We start from the raw sequence: 19,513 nt of genomic DNA on the forward strand, positions 1-19,513 counted from the left end.
CATGACAGCCTCGGTGAATGATGCCAAAATTGTGAAGCGCTTTGGAGAAAAGTGCTTTATAAATGCGGCCCATAACCTTTCAAACAGAGAGGTCAAAAATGATCTGTTCTCTAATTTGTAAGTAATAAAATAAAATTGCAAAGCCTTTTGAAGTAAATGTTTGCATTTACAATCATTTTTTTCTTCGGCTTTCCCTCTAAATTTAAGATTCAAATTAAAACATTTTGACTTGAAATATATTTTAGCCGCAGTAATGCATTGATAGTTTCATTAAAAAAACAGATTTTTGGAATTGCAAAGCAATTTGCCAGATCGGACAGCAAAGGACAAAAATAAAAAGAACCCACATTATAGTGTTGTACTCTGTTTTTTTTTTACCACACAAAAAAATGGTACAAAGTCCTAATCACAGAAAATGGAGATGGATAACCAGCGTATGAGGCAAAATGCATGATTTAATGGCTTGAAATCTGCAAAATTACAATGCTCACGTTACAAGCATTCCATTTTGCTATGTATTTTGAGTGTCACCCTCTTCCATACACAATGATACAATCGGGTTTAAGCGCTGACCAGTGGAATCTGCCTTTTTTGTGTTTATTTTTGGTTTGACTTTTTAATGTTCTATTCCTCATCATATTTCTTTGTAGCACTTCAGAGCCTGCAGCTATCGCCACATGAAGCCCACACCTGCTCAAGTGTGCACACTCCGAGTTTTTGCATTATACAACTGTTTCGATTTAATATGATGTAAAATACCCTGGGATATTTCTTTGGTTTCTTTATCACCATGATCAATACATCTAAAACGCAAATACAAACTCTGCTTTCCTATCCGTCGTGATATGGCGTTAACAACCATGCTTTTATTTTAAAAGCCCTCCATGGGAAGTGCTGCTATTTGCGGCGGTTATTGACAGCTGCTGGTGGCTAGACAGACGGCCGGGGACGAGGAAGAGAAGGAGGGGGAGAGAGGGAGAGAAGAAGAGGAGGAGGAGGAGGGAGGAGGGAGGCAGTAGCGGGGACAGAACAACCTGCAGGAAGACTCACATGGTCCTGCAGCAGCGGAGCGCTCACTACCGGGACCCTCCAAGTCTCTCTCTCTCTTTCACGCGGCTCTCAAGCATCTCTCTCTCTGTCTCTCTCACACTCTCGCTCTTTTTTGGACACTCCTCCGTTATTTATTTTTTATTTTATTTTTAATTATTTTTATTTGCTTTGAATCCTTCCTCCCTCCTCCCGAAGCCCAGTGTCGGTCGGTCGGTCGGTCTCGGGCCGGTAACGCAGCGCCATGGCTCGGGAGAACGGAGACACCAGCGGAGGAGAGACGTGGAAAAAGCAGGTCGACGACATCAAGAAGATCTTTGATTTTAAAGAAGTCCTCGGCACGTGAGTACATTTTCCGGTAATACGACGGTGTGTGGAGACTTTACAGTGACAGTGTTGCACTTGATACCCCGGAGAGACTCCACATTTACACATTAGTCATCTGCCATAGTATCACCAGTACTGTGTAATAGTCTCTATTTACAGTGGGATGTGTAATGGTACTGTAATATCCCTCTATGGCGCGCGCGCGCGTGTTGTTGTCCATTCATGGCTCTGCACAACAATGCAATCAAGTTTATTGACAACTAAACAGAAATAAAAACAAGTTTGCCTTCGTTTGTTGCTGAGTGTGACAGAATAAAAGTGGGAAAGAAAGAACAAGTCTACAGAAACAAAATGATACAATACAAGGAAGTCGTTCCTATAATATTCCTGTTTATTCTCTGAATTAATTCATATGGATTATTAGCTATATATTATTTTTAGTTAATGCCAGTTTGAGAATCCTGCTGTTGTTGCTGTGAGTAATTCAGTATTTTTTGTCAAGTAATTTCATATTTTCGGCACTACTTTTACAAAACTGCAGCCAGTCACCTACCGAATTGTTAGGTTTTTACACAAATACTTCTGAAAGAGTATAATATTCGAAAATTTAATAAAATAACATAAATTTAATTTGGTCCAATTAGCTGCAGTAAAAGCCTTTTTTGTTTTAATATTTGTGTCTGCAGGACTTATGGACCTCAAACCTAAAATTAAAAAAGCCAAATTTTATGGCTTAGTGACAATATGTCATTACGGCTTGTTATTACAAGGTAACGCCACTTATTATCTTGGGATAACAGGATATTCTCTTCTTTTCACAAGATAACAAAAGTCGTTATCCCGGGAGAGCCCAATGTTATCTTCTGTAACAAGCTAACGAAATTTGTTATCGCAGAAAATAAACGAGATTGTCTCAGTTTCACAAGATAATAAAGCTTGTTATCTTAGGAAAGCGCAGTAGTACGTTCTTCTAACGAGCTAACAAAGCTTGTTATTTTGGGCAAACAGGACAGGACATTATCTAGGTTTCAGAAGCTAAGGATAAGACGATAATAACTCCTAAATGATCGCATTATCTCCAGAAACTGTTGTGATAACAATATATTTAACTTGCTATCACAAGATAAGAAGCTTTCATTACAGGATAGTAAAATAATAATGAAAAGCACCGCCTTCCTCCGCCTCTGTACGACAACGTAGGTCATGATTATGGATTCATGGATTTATTTGTCTCCATTTCACCTTTATTAATTCAGGGGAGCTCAGTGAGAGCGATGATCTCTTTTGCAGGAAGGCCTTGATTACATTCGTACCTGGAAGCTGCTCAGTACTGACACAGTTCATGTAGAATATTAGGAGCAACATTTCATTGTGCGCTGTGGCGTTTGTGTAATGTTTCTCTTCACACAGTTGTGTCCCTGGTGTTGTGGCATCATTACAAATTCCTATGATAGCTTTAAAAAAAAAAAAAAATGCATTCGCTTCCTACAAAGTTTCTCCATAAGGCAAGAATCCAGTCTGGTGTGTGTTGTGTTATTCACCATGAATCTGAAGCGGTTTCTTCAGCCTGATTAACAGTCTGTTTTTTTCCCCCTGGTATTTATATGAGGTTGGGCTTCTTTTTGGCACATTTAATATCCCTGGAGGGGATTTTGTTGTCAATGACAGCAGGGTTTTATCAGACCGAGAGCAGTAGCAGTTCCACAGTAACACCCTCAATCTCTCTCTCTCCACTTGCTGTCACTCTTGTTCTTTTGGCTCATAAAAGGAGATCCTCTTCTTTTACCTTCTTTATCTCCTCCTCTTACCCCCTCCTCTCCCCTCGTCATCCTCTCCTTCTCACTCAAATGGAAAGGCTCTCAGTCTTTCCTGCTTTGAGGAATGAGCTCCGACGGGCTGGACGGCAGCCTGGAGGGGGACACGTCAATTGGATCCAGATTGGGATTAACAGCGGGGGGATTAGCAGAACTTCCCCATGAGTAGAGGAGAGGCGTTGTGTAATGGACAGGATGGGCAGCGAGCTTGGCAGGGTGTGTAAAACACCTGAAATGGGTACAACGCCACACACACAGGATGCAGAGGGTTCAGTGATCCGAGTCGGCCATGTTGTAGTCACACATTAACCGAAGCTGCTGACAGATCTTTGAACTTGATGCGTCAGCAGAAATGGGGAAGGGAGGGTTGGTTTGTGTGGAAAGATGGGATGAAAGAAAAAGGGAGGAGATGAAATTGCACGCCCGTCAGAAATGAGTTGGTGTACCATCGACACGTTCACCAGCAGCATTGTTGTGTTCATGTGAAGAAGTTCATGTGGGAAAACTGGGTGTTCAGCATGTCTGAAAGGTGATAGATTTGACCCATCATGCCAGTGTTTAAGTGTGTGCATGTGTGTACACTACTTATGCATTCATGCCCAGTAACATTGTATCGATGTAACTAGTTCATGTTGTCACAGGTGTGTGTGTGTGTGTGTGCGTGTGTGTGTGCAGGTGTGTGCGTGTGTGTGACTATTAGGTGTCTTATTACCCTTGTCTTATGTGTATGTGTGTGTGTGTTTTGTGTGTGTGTGTTCCAATTCTTAATAATTCAACACCAACAAGAGGTTTGTCTCACTTGTACCTCTCAGCGGGGACTCGCTACAAAAACGAGTGACAGATGGGAAAGAAAAAGGACAGAAGACTAAAGAGAAACCTGATCAGTGTGTTTTATAGCGCTGCATTTAAACGTCCTGTCTCTCCCCTCAGTAATGCTACATTTAGGACTGGATGCTGTTAATCCCTCCTATCAGGCCTGCGGAAAGTGTGCGTTGTGTGTAAGTGAGATTGCGGTGATGCATTGTGGGAATGTCCCTGTGCCATCCAGGGCACGCTGCCCTTAATTGATGCTCTACTTCCCTGCTGCTGCCACTGTTCCCTCCTCTGTTTCTGGGACTGCAGAGTCCCCCACCACCTCCACCATCACAGTGCCTTTATGGCTTTCTATATCTCCCTCTTTATATCTGCATCACCGTCATACATCTCCCTCCTGACTAACCTGTCCTTCCATGGTGTGGTGTATGATGCCGTCTTTAAAGTTCTTTCTTTTAGCCACGTTATAAATATCTGCCTATAATTAGAACAAAAGAAGAGTGTTTTTGCTGTGACAAATACAACTTCATCCATGAACCGTGTTGTTACCTGTGCAATCAGCACCATTAAATGCCTTTGTATATTAAGTGTGTATATATGTGTGTATGTGTGGGTTTTTCTTATTTTATGCATACACATTAGCTCATTCACGCACCCATCTGTTCTTTTTGAGGCAATGTTATTCTGATTTTTTTCTTCCTGTACCTGCTGAACTCAACTGTGATTAGTGGCTGTTTTTGTCTGTTTGAATGACAGACTGAGATGACAGTTGGGATGACAGACTGAGATGACAGAAATATAGACTAAGATGTCATTCAGAATGACAAACTGAGAACATGGACATTCAGGTTGACAGGTTGAGATGGCAGTCCGGATGACAGACTGAGATGAAGATCAGAATGATGAGAGAGATGACACAATGACAGCCTGAGATGACAGTTAGGATGACAGGCTGAGATGAAGATCAGAATGATGAGAGAGATGACACAATGGCAGCCTGAGATGACAGTTAGGATGACAGGCTGAGATGAAGATCAGAATGATGAGAGAGATGACACAATGACAGCCTGAGATGACAGTTAGGATGACAGGCTGAGATGAAGATCAGAATGATGAGAGAGATGACACAATGGCAGCCTGAGATGACAGTTAGGATGACAGGCTGAGATGAAGATCAGAATGATGAGAGAGATGACATAATGACAGCCTGAGATGACAGTTAGGATGACAGGCTGCGATGAATGTCAGATGCGACGCACTGAGATGACGGTCAGGATGGCAGACTGAAACGAAGATCAGAATGATTGAGATGACAGAATGACAGCCTGAGATGACAGTTAGGATGACAGGCTGCGATGAATGTCAGATGCGACGCACTGAGATGACGGTCAGGATGGCAGACTGAAACGAAGATCAGAATGATTGAGATGACAGAATGACAGCCTGAGATGACAGTTAGGATGACAGGCTGAGATGAAGATCAAAGGGATTGAGATGACAATAACAGATTGACACTACAGTTTGGATTATAGACTGAGATGAATGTTGGGATGATAGACTGAGATGAATGTCAGATTGATTAAACTGAGAGAATGATGGACTGAGATAAATGTTTGGATGACATAGTTAGGAAAACAAACTGAGATGACAGTCAAGATGATTGAGATGATGGATTGACAGCCTTAGATGACAATAGGAAAGAGACTTTGATGGCAGTCTGAATGACAGACCAAGATGACAGTCAGATTGATCGGCTGAGAAAACAGACAGATAGAATGACAGAGAACACGTACATTGATGGACTGGGGTGATGACAGGCAAGACCTGGATATCTTTGATCTTGCCTCTGTATGTAGTGGTCTAAGCTGTCAGAGGATGACAGCATAGACCACTACTTACAGATGAGAGTCAGATTTTACTGTCAGGGAAGACTAAGATCACCGACTCACAGGTCAGGTCAGATGTCAGGGAGGTGACGTCATACAACCAGTGGACTCACACAATGGGCAGCGCATGTATGAATATTAATGATTGGTGATTAATTTATTGATAAATGATTAACTATGAGTCACATACTTAATGTTGAAGAAGGCTGCGCATTAGAGTAGAGCACTAAAGTAGACACAGTGCACCTCCATATCCTGTCATTTAGTACTCCACATTGTAGGTTTGTGTTGTTTGTGGATCGATATTGAAATAATTATCAAATCAAAGTAATATGACAACACTAAGATCTACTGCTTCCACTTCATTAAAAATTCCAGCATGCATATATAAGCGAGCATTTTTGAGGAGGAGAAAGACACTTTTCCCTTCCTTTTTAATGTCCTCTTCAGTATGTGTGTGTGTGTGTGTGTGCGTGTGTGTGTGTGTGTGTGTGTGTGTGTGTGTGTGTGTGTGTGTTGGGGGGGCACTATCATCTCTTTGCACAGATAGACACGTGTGTCCAGAGTATTAATGATCATAAACTTTAGTCCATTATCGGATCAGCGCTCTATTTTAAGCCTCTCAGCGATCACATCCAGTTCATAACGGCCCCGCAGCTAAAAGCCCGTCATCTCCGTGCCTCCGTGACACAACGACAGCTGTGTGCTCGGCAGTACACCTAGAGTTCATTTAAAAACACTAAATATGTTTGTCCTGACTAAACCTTGTGCATTTTTTGGTCTATAAGGGAATCAATGTGACACTATCTGTGCGCTAAAAGAAAATTTTCTAGGTGTTCTGACAGTTTTCCAGGTTTTAATTTTCTCGCTTTTACACTGTCACATCATATTTTTTTCACCATGATTGTTTGATAATTGTGAAGTTTGGCATTTTGTTTTAAAAGCACTCCAAACTTTTTCATCTGGAGTGTCTCGTACAGGTATCCTGCTGTGATTTTATCTCTCTCAGTAGTGGGAACATGACAAACTGCTTTTTTTTTTTTTCCCCTCCTTGTCTTGTTTTTGATGGCTCTTTCAAGAAACACGGGCGAGGATGCTTCTTATCTTTCGTTATCGAGACGCAAAGATAAGGTGTGTTTGTGTGATGGAGAAAGAATGAATGAGGGTGCTGTCGGGCAGCGGAGGAAATCGTTTGTTTCCCTTCAACTCGAGGATCTGAAGCTGTTGCGCAATCCTAAATGGTCTTGACAACAACATCTGCTGTTGTTGGGAGAAACCAGAGATGCGGCCTGCTGGGCGATTGCTTGTTATGACGGTTAGTTGGAAGGGTGACCTTGGTCATCAAGGTTGAAGGGTGCTTGGGGTCAGTACAGTTGGTGGACTCCCTTCCAGTGGGCTATAATGTTAACTCTGAATGAAAAGGCACCAGATGTAATCATAATCAGAATAGTGGTATCTCCAGCGACAGGTTTTGGCAGTTTGGTTGGATTTTGCCTCTTTTTGCCCTGTGGTGTAACAGACAATCAGCAAACGCTTAACATACCATACATACATACCTGCAAAGAGTGGACATTCAATCAGTTGAGACTCGTCCAATTAAAATGTTTGATGGCTCCTACAACGTAAAATGCCGTGAAACTGATTTAAAGTCTCTCCAGAAAAATCACATAATATAATCAGAAATCAGCTAAACGCCATAGAATATACAAGGACTTGCATATTTCCAAAATTCTGTAAATGTTTCATTTACTCTTAGTTGGCTTATTCTGAATGAACATGCAATGAAACCACTCCAACCTCGCGAAACGTCTGATTCACAAAAGTTGCAAGTAAACTCAATCATGAACAGGAATACAAAGGTAGACAAATGGTCTCACATGCAGTAAGCAAAATTTACATAAACGCTACGTCACAGATGTATCAACATGGTTGTCATGGTGATATTTAACACACACTGCCTTAATCGGTCTTCATCTCCTCATTCTGAGGAGCATATTCCAATTTGTGTAAACCACATTTTTTGCAATTTTGACTTAAAATCTCATAAAATCCAGCAAAATTGGCACAATTTTTAACCAAATATGAGAAGCATTTTTGGCCTCAACACACACACACAGAAAAAAAAATCTCAGCAGAATCCTGGAAGGACTGGATTTAGAGCCATTGTGAATGTTAATGTCATGTAACAATGCAACACAAATGTTCATAATTAATTTTCCTATTTCAACCAATTAATCTCACTCTGAGGTGCATTTGAACACAGGTCTTACTCATGAAGATAACTGATGAAGGTCCCATTCTCTACTCCGCTTATCTGTTCAGGGTCGCGGGGGGGGGGGGGGGGGGGGCTGAAGCCCATCCCAGCTGACTTCGGGTGACTTCTGTTCACCCTGAACAGATCGCCAGTCCGTCACAGAGTGACACTCACGATTTTATGTCAAAGTGGCTGCTGTGATGAATGTCTGGTCATGATCTTTCACCTTGTCATGATAAAACAACCTCTAAGCCAGCGGGGATAACACATCAACTTTTTTGGAAATAGAGCTGAGCCACAGTGGCTAGTTACAGTAGCTTAGCACAATGACTAGCAGTGATTAGGCACTTTAGCTTACCTTGATCTTGTTTGCTCAGCTTCCAAAACCTTTTAGTTCCTCCTTGTGTGTGTTTTAGCTCTACTGGATAAAGGTCTGGAACTTGAGGTGTCCAGAAGTAATCCTCCTCATCCATTCAGACAAAATTGGCCATGATTAGTAGAAGCTTTTCTAAACTCTGTGTGTGTGTATGTGTGCGTGTGTGTGTGTGTCAGAATTACAGTGTGCCACTTCAGGCGTCCGTCTCATTAAAACATAGCCACCAACCAGCATTACAGAGCTGCAGAGCAGCCGCAGCCCTCAAAACCTAACAGTGATTAAGTCATGTGTCACCCTAAATAACACCGCCTAGATTCAATGTGTAATTCTCTCTCAATTTCCAATAATTCATTTCATTACAACAAAAAGGTCAGGAGAGTGTTGGAGCTGCCGCCCCGGACAGAAGTGGTCTGATGTATGAACTGGATATCTCTGATTCACTGACTGTCATTTATATGAAAATGAGTCAGGAATAATTTTTTTTTTTAAATTCAGATTATAAAAAGCTTCAGTGGTCACTGTGATGTCAGTTGAATGCTGACAGATTTTTGTGCAGTGGCAGCCTCTACCGCTGAACATAAAAGCAGTCAGAAAGCAGCTTAGCATATTTTGTCTTTAGGCTCTGCTGCTGCAGAGTTGGTGAAAAATAATACCAGAGGAGGAGGAAGAGGAGGAGGAGGAGGAGGAGAAGGAAAAGAAAGAGAGGTAACACAGTGAATTATAATCAAAGGCAAAGTGGGCGGGAAATAGGCACACATGCATGCCTAAAGGGGTGACCACTTCAGGTGTCCTGTTCCACAGCTAAATATCGGCAAAAGATGGCGGAGGCGATTTTTTTTGGGCAGTCCCTCAATCCTTCCTTCATGTCTGAGTTCATGTACAAGAAACATCTTTGATTTCAGTCACCAGGTGAAGCATCATTTTTACCTCACACCACCACCTGTCAATTTTACAGGCTTAATTTTAATTTGAACCAATTCATTTGATTTTAATCGTTTTTTTTTTTTTGTGCGGCAGAGTAAACATTTCAGTAGAGGTGGGACGTCAGTACAATCGTACAGAAGGATTAGAGAAAAAAATCAGCTCTGTTTGCCTAAATTAATGACTTAATTACCCCATTAAAAGAGAAAGTGTGCTTTTTTTATTCGGGAAAATTATCTAATTAATTTATAAAAACTGAAAAAAATGTGTTTTGATTTTTTTTTAAGGAAAATGATCTCATTCAGAAAAAACAGAATCAGCTCTGTTTTTTAAAAGTTATGAGTTAATTAAGTTGTTCAGAACAACTAAGCTTTTTTTTTCTCAAGTAAATAACATATGACCATTGAATTTCTGTTAAAGCAAGTGGAATTCATTTCATGTTTCATTGCACTTTAATCCATGTATCAATACAATGTTATGAAGACAAATTTCACAATTCTGCAGTGTTGATCCCCCCCCAAATCCTGCTAACTAGTCTGTCAGAGCTGGTCATGTCCACTAGTGACTTACTTTTTACCCCCCATTTCCACAGGTCAAAACCCGTGGGAAAGCAGGAATTTACGATCCGCTTTGTGGGATTCTAATCTTGGACACACATACAACGAGCTCCACAACATGGTTCAGTCGATTTGAAAAACAGATTTGAGCAAAAGCAAAATAGTAACCAACGTAAACTCCATCCCTGTCCCACGTGGCTCTTCTACTACAGCTACCAAAGACTGTACCATGCCCCCGATACTCCATTCCAACGCCACTTTGACAACACCTTTCACTTCTTTCCGATGGATTTAGTGCATTCGTGACATCAAAGATGTAGAGAAAGAAGAGAATGACAAACTAAACATTTAGTGAGCTGGTAACTTAGCAGATTTTATCAACTCAACCGACTTGGCAGTTTACTGTGTGTAAGGCAGTATGAACGGATGCTTACACTCAGTAAATTTTGCTGTAGTTTCCCTTCACTGATGTCGAATGAAAACAGCCATTTGAGGGCTCACCGGGGAAATAACTGCCTAGTTCACAGAGGACGAGCGATACTGAATACTGAGTGAATCATCAAGCAGACCTCTGTCAGGCTCTGTCTCTTCCCTCTCGATAAGGCTTTAGTCCCTCGCAGGAACATCGAGATCTGAGCTTTTCTCCCTGCTCGTCCCCCATTGAGATTGCCAGCGAAAAAGCCAGAGAACAGGTTTTGATTTTCATAGTAGGATGAGGAAACTTTACCAAAAGATAAATGTATTCAACTCGTTTTAGTGCTGCATCGGTGACAAAAAAGAATGCAGGCAACTTTCATGACAAAGCAAACCTTCCGCCATAGACAATGTGACTTTATTTCCAGAGAATTCATATCAGTTTGTTTTCCTCTGTGTATATATAAATTCCCTGGTAGATTGGACTGAAATTGTTTGCCTGCTATCAGCAAACAGGCATGCATGTGCACAACCATGCCTGGAGATCTAAAAGTATCATCTCTGCACTGACTGCATAGATGCAGTGTGAATGTGAATACAACCTTATCCCCTGGAGCACAAAACTAACATAAAATGACCAGGTTTATTCCACAAAATTGCCCAGGACTTTTTCTTTATTTTTTTCACGTCACTGTGGGAAAACATTCGGAGGCAAGACTTGTGTGGGTAAGGTCATGAATGCTGCGTTCCGACAAAGTATCAGCATTTCTAAAATCACTTGGTGGAAGACTGATATGAAAAGAAATTCACCTCAGGGAAGAAATTTCTACATAATGATGGCGCTAGATAATAAAAGAAGTTGTAAGAGGCACTTTCTTACGTAGGTAAGGATAGGAGTTGATTTAATGTCACTGGAGCACAAGTACAATGAAGATGTCACAGTATTTGATCTGCTCACATACCCAGGAACATAGAAGCAGCAGTATACCAATTACACTGTATACTGTATTAAAAAAAAATCAAGGTAAACCTACTGCAGGTTTGATTGTCCATGCCAGTAGTTCCCTCACTTTAACCCCTGACATATTGAACCCCTTTGTCTTCCACAGATGATGGTATTACCGTCAATCGCTAGGCGAGCACTGCTAACGAAATGCTAGCTCTTTCAGACAATATTACTCTTACAGTTTCCCCCATATTGCACACATTTACTGGTATTTTCTTACTCAATAACCCCCCCCCCCAAAAAAAAAAATGAATAAGTTGAGGGTGGTGTCAATAGTTGGGACTCCATATTTGAGCAAGTTAGGCAACATATTAGTTGCAAAAAGCGCCTTGTGTTTTTCTGATTCAGGAGGAAATGGGTATCAGCTAACTGGGGGCACCAGCAGCTCTTCTTTGCTTCGGATTGGACTGTATTTGGTGCAAAGTTTAGGCACGTGGTGTGAGATCTCATTGGAGGAAGTAAAGCAGTGGGTCTTTGCCGAAAGCGAATGGGTGAAAAACACATTACACTGGTTCATTTTTGTTGGAGGATTTTGAGAGGGGGCGGCACGGTGGTGCAGTGGTCAGCACTGTCACCTCACAGCAAGAAGGTTCCGGGTTTGAGTCCTGGCTCGGGCACGGGATCTTTCTGTATGGGTCTGCATGTTCTCCCTGTTCCTGCGTGGGTTCTCTCTGCTACTCCGGCTTCCTCCCACCGTCCAAAGACATGCAATTTGGGGACTAGGCTGATTGATACTCTAAACTGACTGTAGGTATGAATGTGAGTGTGAATGGTTGTTCGTCTCTGTATGTTGGCCCTGCGATGGACTGGCGACCTGTCCAGGGTGAACCCCGCCTCTCGCCCGTAGATGCTGGGATAGGCTCCAGCCCCCCGCGACCCTTGATAGGAACAAGCGGAAGACAATGGATGGATGGATGGATTTTGAGAGGGTTCTATGGATACTTTTGGCATTCCTCCCCTGATGGAACTGTGTGAACCTGTAATGGTTGCAGTTTTCCAGTTTGGAAATCATGGAGCGATGGTATGCTGTCCGAAATGATGCTGGTAATAAGTGGGCAACGAAGAAGCACAGCTTGTTAATCGATCATAAACGACCCACTGGCACATACTAGCCCTCATAAATCTTTTACTACATTTACTGACATTAAGAGTGAAACCACAATGTTCCCAAACAGCTGACATGAATGATAGTCGACAATCCTCAAGCTCTGATTTATCTCTGTTTTCGAATGTTTAGTTGCATGGCTTAACAAACAACAGCCATCTCTCTAGAACCATTCCCTGGGGGAATTGTGTCACTGTTGATGGGCCATCCCTCGAGATGGCGCAGTCTCGGTTTCAGAGCCGTTGACGCAGGTTGAATAGGCATGTTCTCTCATTCCCTAAGGATAATGAGTAAACTTTTAGAGAAACACAACCTGCTGTCACACTGCAACGGATCACGCCAGAAGTCTCTGTGGGACAAAGGAGTTCATTATGGTGTTGCACGTCGAATTCTGCTGTTTCCCAAGCAACAAAGAAAAGGAAATGGAAGAGTGACTGATCACCAGTGGTGTGCAGCAGTCAGAACAGCAATCAGCTTTCTTTGGTTAGTATGAATTTGTTTTGACTTGGACTGAAACAAGACATACATTACTGCTCATGACTTGTTGCTCCAGCGGTGTGTTTACTTTGTCTCTGTCAGAATGTCCTGACTGCTGTGATCAATCTCATGAGATTAGTGAACAACTCACCTCATTTACTTCACCATATCATCTGTTCTGTGGGCTAATCTGACAGTAATCAGAGTGCTGACATTAGTTGTAGTGTAACAACATGTACCCAAATAAGATTTGGCCATCATCTATCAGGTTGCCATGGCGATAGCTAACTGTTGCCCATCAGATTGTGACTGATCGCTGCCGTTAATGGAAGCAGCGCTGCAGCAGCTCCACTGCTGGCTAGCACACACACTCTGTCTTTTGGACAGGTTATTTAGGACAGAATACACACACCTTCACATGCGCACACACACACACACACACACACACACACACACACAAAGAAAACACACAATAGAACAAACACACAAACAGATAAATGCAGGAACACACACATACATAAACACACATAGTTGTAAGTCAAAGTCATCACAGAAAATCTCACATACGCAAAGCAATGTCTGCGAATGTATTAACACACCATGCTGAAGCACAACATATCACATGTAGCAAACTCACTTTAGGCTACTGTAAAATGACACACACACACTTTCTGCTCTGGTAAGCTTTGCACATCAGAGTGACACACACATACACGAGAGCACCTTGGAGGCTTTTTATGTATTATAGCAGACCTACTTTCACTGAGTCCCACTACTGTACTTAGATCACTCTGTGTGAGTGTGTGTGAGTGTGTGTGTGTGTGTGTGCGTGCGTGTGTATCTGTGTCTGTGTGTCTGTCTGTCTATGAGAGAAGCTGTTTATCTGGTGCATCTTGACCCAAATACATAAAGATGTCCTTGAACAGAACACAATACTCCACGTAAGTCAGTATGTGTCCGCACATAAACTAGAGATGCACTGATTGCATTTTTCTTGGCTGATTCCAATTGCCAATTTTTTTTTGTTAATGTGACTTTCCAATACAGATTTCTGCAGATTGCGACTTTCAGTCTAATGTCTGTAGTTGACAGAATATTAAAAGCATCTAAATCAACTTTTGTTCAGTGGAAAATTTTATTTTCATAATTATAGAAAATATGACTCTTACCCCTGAATTGCACAAGGTTACTGGATCTTATCTTACTTAAATAACCCCTCCAAAAAAATAAACGAATAAATAAATAAATAAAATGCTCTCCTACTAGAAAATAATAAACAAATCCAATTTTTCTGGAAATTAGTAGTTGAATATCCAGCTGTGTCTGACATATCGTCTGCTTATCAAACAAAAGCAGTTGAATGCATCAGCCGATGAAGGACAGAGCAGGCTGGAGGCAAGCTCATGGCTCTGCTCAGCTCTGCTTACTAACCGTAGCCACTTTCCCTTTGTTAGCTTCCTCAAACTGGGCAGGCTCAGTGGGGTGATGGTGTGTTAATTGTCTGATTAGGGTTATTGTTCGGTTTTGGCCCTACATGTTTTTACAAATTGTGAGATTTATATCCTCATTGCTTAAAATGAAGAACTTCCACACTTGACCCCAAATTTTAGCTGCGGCGCTGATCACATCTGTCCTCCACACAGCTGCCATCGCCAGCTGCCTACCAGCTTAGTTAACTTGCTCAGATTCTGCTGATTTGGTCGTTGTCTCCTGGTTTAAATGTTTCTATCACTTGCACGTACAATAAGTGTTTATATTGTGTCATTTTCAAGTCTGTCTTTGCGATTCGGAGCCTGTCTGGCTCGTTCTTTTCTGTGCAGATTGAGGCGCCATCAGTGAATAGACTCGTCACCCATGAACTGGTGGACCGGCAAGTGACCGGCTAGGATGGGGTGGGCGATCGTGCCATGGAGGGACATGTGTATGCCGGATTTCCTTCCAACAAAACAGTTTAACAGGTGATTTCACTGATTAACACTCTTCTGTGGCTGAAGGTCTGTTAATCGGTGGAATCACCTGTTAAAGTGTTTGCCCGCCCCTGGCCTAGGAATTGAGAATAGGTGACACCGACTCCCTTGTCATGGTCAGGGCCGTCATTCACACTGAAAACCGTCTGATTCTTAGTCCCTGTCCGGACAATCGGTGCACCCCTGGTGCAAACAAACACACACACACACACACAGACACACTGTCTGCACACATGCACACGCACACACACACGTGTAAGTGTCAAAATGTCTTGGATACTATAAACGCTGTTAAAAAGAGCAAGAGACATATAGGCTGTGTACCAACCAATGTATCATTTGCAAAAACTACGTCACCAATTTGGAACAACCAGCTGTGTGTGTATGTGTGTGTGTGTGTGTGTGTGTGTGTGTGTGTGTGTGTGTGTGTGTGTGTGTGTGTGTGTGTGTGTGTTAGTGGGTGAAGATGCTGTATGCGTCACCAGTCTTGTCAGAAGAGCTGTTATATCCCTCACTACTGTCAAGCTGTTCCTCATTTGGATGAATACCACGTATGCTGTCATGCTCTCCTACTGCGAGTGAATTTACCAACACCAAAATGTTGGTTAATCACAGGGTTAATGCATCGTGCAGTTAGTATCATAGGCTCACCTGTCAAGAATATGAAGCTTCGACAACTCACAGAACACCATTGTGATATTTGGAAATGGTTTTAAATGTGTTCTTTAGCTAATGTATACACACACACACACACACACACACACACAGAGTCAGACTGCAGGTAAAGTTAGCTTGTGATGCTTCATTTTAATGACAAATAAAACACTGCTGTCTTCATACTGACATTGTGGTGTCTTGGTAATAGGTATTGTAGTGTCATACTAGGCCTATGAAAGAGTATATATATATTTGAAAATATGATATAAAGGAACATTTAAATTTGAAAATTTATATTTGAATGTATGTATGTACATATATATATGTATATACATATATATGTGTGTGTGTGTGTGTGTATATATATATATATATATATATATATATATATATATATATATATATATATATATATATAGTTGGTGACTGTAATGCACTCTTAAGCTGGTTTGCCAGCCAACTGCCATTAAACCTCAAAGAAAAAGAAGAGGAAGTCAAATGGAAGAGAGAGACAGCTCTCAATTGCACAGGAGAAATAAGAGCTGAAAGTGTTGATTTGCTAGTAATGACAGCAGAAGGGGACAGTTCAGAATCAGACTCCACTGAAGAGAGAGTGATTTGTGCTCTGGTTAATCGAAAAAGTCCCATTTGGAAGTACTTCAGGGTTTCAGTCATTACTGTTTTGTCTTTTCCCATTTTTACAGCCTTAATTCCTACAGCTGAAAAGTGGGAAAGTTCCCTTTCTGAGAGGTCCTTCGTCGCATTTCTGAGCGAAACAACGCAGTTTCCTCCAGGAAATCTGCTCCAATCGGTTAGTGCTACATTTAGCAATCCAGTATTTCTGGTGCTGATATCTGTCACAGCATTCCCTGCATGGAATGCACCAGCACCAGATAGAAGAAGTGGCTGATATCAAGAAATCCTACCAGTGGCTGGAGAAGGCAGGCCTGAAAGACAGCACAGAGGCACAACTCATGGCAGCACAAGAGCAGGCACTTCGTAGAAGATGGATAGAGGCTGGAGTCTAACACACCAGACAGAACTCCAGGTGCAGGCTGTACAAAGATTCCCCTGAGACAGTTCAGCACAAAGTAGCAAAGTGTAAGATGCAGGCAGGGAGAGTGTACATGGAACGCCAGTCACGGTAGCCTCTCTGTATTGGAAGGCTGCTACTTTTAATACAAAGTGGAGTTGATAGGGTCTTAGCACAAGAAAATCTAACAATATTTGAGTATAACTTTTCATTTGTACATAATTTTATCTTAAGAAAAACCCACAGAGGCTCTGCAGAACATTCAGACTTCAGCAGGAAAAAACAGAGAAACAATTATGGTGCGGAGAAGCAGCCTACACTGCCTGGGTGAAACTCTCAACAATGTTCTGAATGAGATACACTGGCTCCTGTAGGAGTCTGCATCATTCAGGCACTGACATCATTTTTAAGTATCGTCCAGCAGCATCACTTCACATCTCAGGCATGTAGCTGACACTCCCGCCCACCGTCACGCCAAACAGCAAGACGCACCCTGTGAAACCCTCTGCTGCTGTTTACACACCTCCCTCGTCATGCTTGTGTGTGTGTGTGTGTGTCTACGTCTGTTGTGACGTTAGCAGGGATTCAATTTATATGTAATCTATTGTAAGGCCCTAGATAAAACTGTTATGCTGTGATACAGCCATGTTAGCACCTGTCATCTTTTGTGCAATTGCGTATGGGTTTGACTCATGTGTCTGGGGCTGTCGGTCGGTCTCCTGGGAAACACCCACTTTTACAACTTTTAGATCTGGCTCATTTTAAATGATTGGGAAACGTATTATTACAGTGTAATCATACAGCATTCATGGTGTTTTGAAAATCAGGCATTCTCAAGGACATACAGTGCAGTCTAGACATGTGAATTTTTAAGTAGAAATACAATATGATATTCAGCCAGCTACTTGACAGTTGTTCAAGGGCACCACTGATGAGTCTTGCATGTGTGTGTGCATGTGTGTGTGTGTGTGTGCGTGTGCGCGCGCGCGTGTGTGTGTGTGTGCAGGGGATAGATTCAATCTTACATAACATTTGTTCCCCCGAGGGACCAAAAAAAATGGTGTTAAGTGAATCTTCTTTTTTTTTTTTACCTGTTTGTATATGTATAGTTAGTTGTGACATCCCTTATTCACAGGGGTCCCTTAAACATCTTTGCATGACATTATGAACAAGAGTTCCACATGACGGCTGTATGCCTCTGTGGTTTTACCTGTCAGAGTGACCTTGACCTTTTGACGTTTGACCTCCAAAATTTTTCAGGTCATCCTTGAGTCCCAGTTGACATTTGTACTATATTTAGATAAATTTCATCAAGGCGTTGCAGAGATATGTGACCTTTGACCAGCGAGATCTTTTCAGTTCATCCACAATTCACCGACTGCTAAGGCCCGCCTCCCGTCAGAGGTCCGCTGCAGTGACCGAGCACCAAGTTAATTTGTCCATGTCAGAACGATAACCAAAGTGGCTCCACACAACTTTTGGAGACTACTGAGTTGACCGTGTGGCCTCCTGCATAGTTTAATAGACCGGAGCCATTTGAGTCTATTGAGGTGGGATTTGGGAAACGGGATAAATATACTCCGCTAGCCGGAGTTGTGTTTTTCTGTTGTGTTTTTTTTGTGCAGTATTTTATCATTTGTTTTTTGTCTTATTAAACAAAGAAGAAATAAATGCATGTCACGATTATCAGTGCTTGTTTACAGCACCTGAACTCAAGCTGTCCAAATGCAGCAGCTACCAGCTGTAATTGTCTCGTATGTGTTCATGGGTGGGTCTTAGCGGCAGGTCAGTTCCAAGTGGGACGTTTCATAGATAATGGCATTCATGTAAGGTGACTGTGACCTTTGAGTTCCAGTGACATTTGCACCAAATTTGAAGAAATTTCCTTCAGGTTTCCAGAGACATCGCATTTATGAAAAATAAAACATATGGACAGACGCATGGATGTATGGATGGAGGAACAACCTGAAAATACAATACCTACATGCTGAATGGCTCACGGCTTTTGCTGGTACTGAGGCATAAAAATAGTTTTTAGTACCTTGAAAGTACTTGAAATGTTGCCCTTAAAAGACTGTATATTTCCTTAGAGACAATGAGGCCATTTCTGTTTATAGGAGATGACTTTATGAACTCTCTCTCTCTCTCTCACTCTCTCTCATATACACACACATACACGCACACACACACACACACACACACACACACACACACACACAAAGAGCAATCAATCTCTCTCCCCTTGTGATCAATTTAGATAATCCAGCAACAAGATGGGAATTGAAATAGAATTAAATGTCAGAGTTTTTAGTGAGTTGACGTGTTGGTTGACACATTTCACAACAAGCATAATAAATATAAACTGTCATTTTTGTGGGTTATGCACAATGTACCCGCACGTGCGACTTTTAGTCTATATAAATTGTCCATAATAAGATATCTTGACATTGAAAATGTACATTCAAAAAGTATCATATTCAGCCAGATGTGCATATCGTGTATCTGTCATGCTGCTGTAGTGAGGCAATCAGCTGGAGGGCAAACAGAAAAAAACCTCCTGTAATTAAAGGCTCATTCAAATTTATAATCCTGGCACCGTGCCTGGTATGACATTTTGCAGCAGCATGTATGTGAAAGAGATATAGCACAACAGCTGGGAAGGTGAATGCATAGAGACAAGAGCTAGTATGAGCATGTGTGTGCATTTGCACATGTGTGTGTGTTAGATTGCAGTTTCTTGGCTTCAGAGCCGCAGCACATTAACATCACATGTGACCTTTTAACATTTTCAGTGGGCTTGTCTATCCTGATGCAACAAAAAGATCATCATTGCAAATATGCAGGTCTTCATTTTGAATG

The 19,513-nt window shown here is 41.8% G+C and overlaps 1 protein-coding gene across 1 annotated transcript in view; it reads left to right on the plus strand.

Moving 5' to 3' along the window:
• Window positions 1–988: 988 nt before the first annotated feature.
• Window positions 989–19,513, plus strand: part of camk1da (calcium/calmodulin-dependent protein kinase 1Da) — a 72,114-nt gene continuing 53,589 nt past the window's right edge. The window contains exon 1 of the mRNA XM_086201047.1: window positions 989–1,389. Within this exon, the coding sequence (XP_086057173.1) occupies window positions 1,292–1,389 (98 nt within the window). The 5' untranslated portion in view covers window positions 989–1,291. The remainder of the gene's footprint in view (window positions 1,390–19,513) is intronic.

The sequence above is a fragment of the Aulostomus chinensis genome, chromosome 4 (genome assembly GCF_037954235.1).
Source record: "Aulostomus chinensis isolate RoL2024-O1b breed Wild chromosome 4, RoL_Achi_v1.0, whole genome shotgun sequence".
NCBI classification, from domain to species: Eukaryota; Metazoa; Chordata; class Actinopteri; order Syngnathiformes; family Aulostomidae; genus Aulostomus; species Aulostomus chinensis.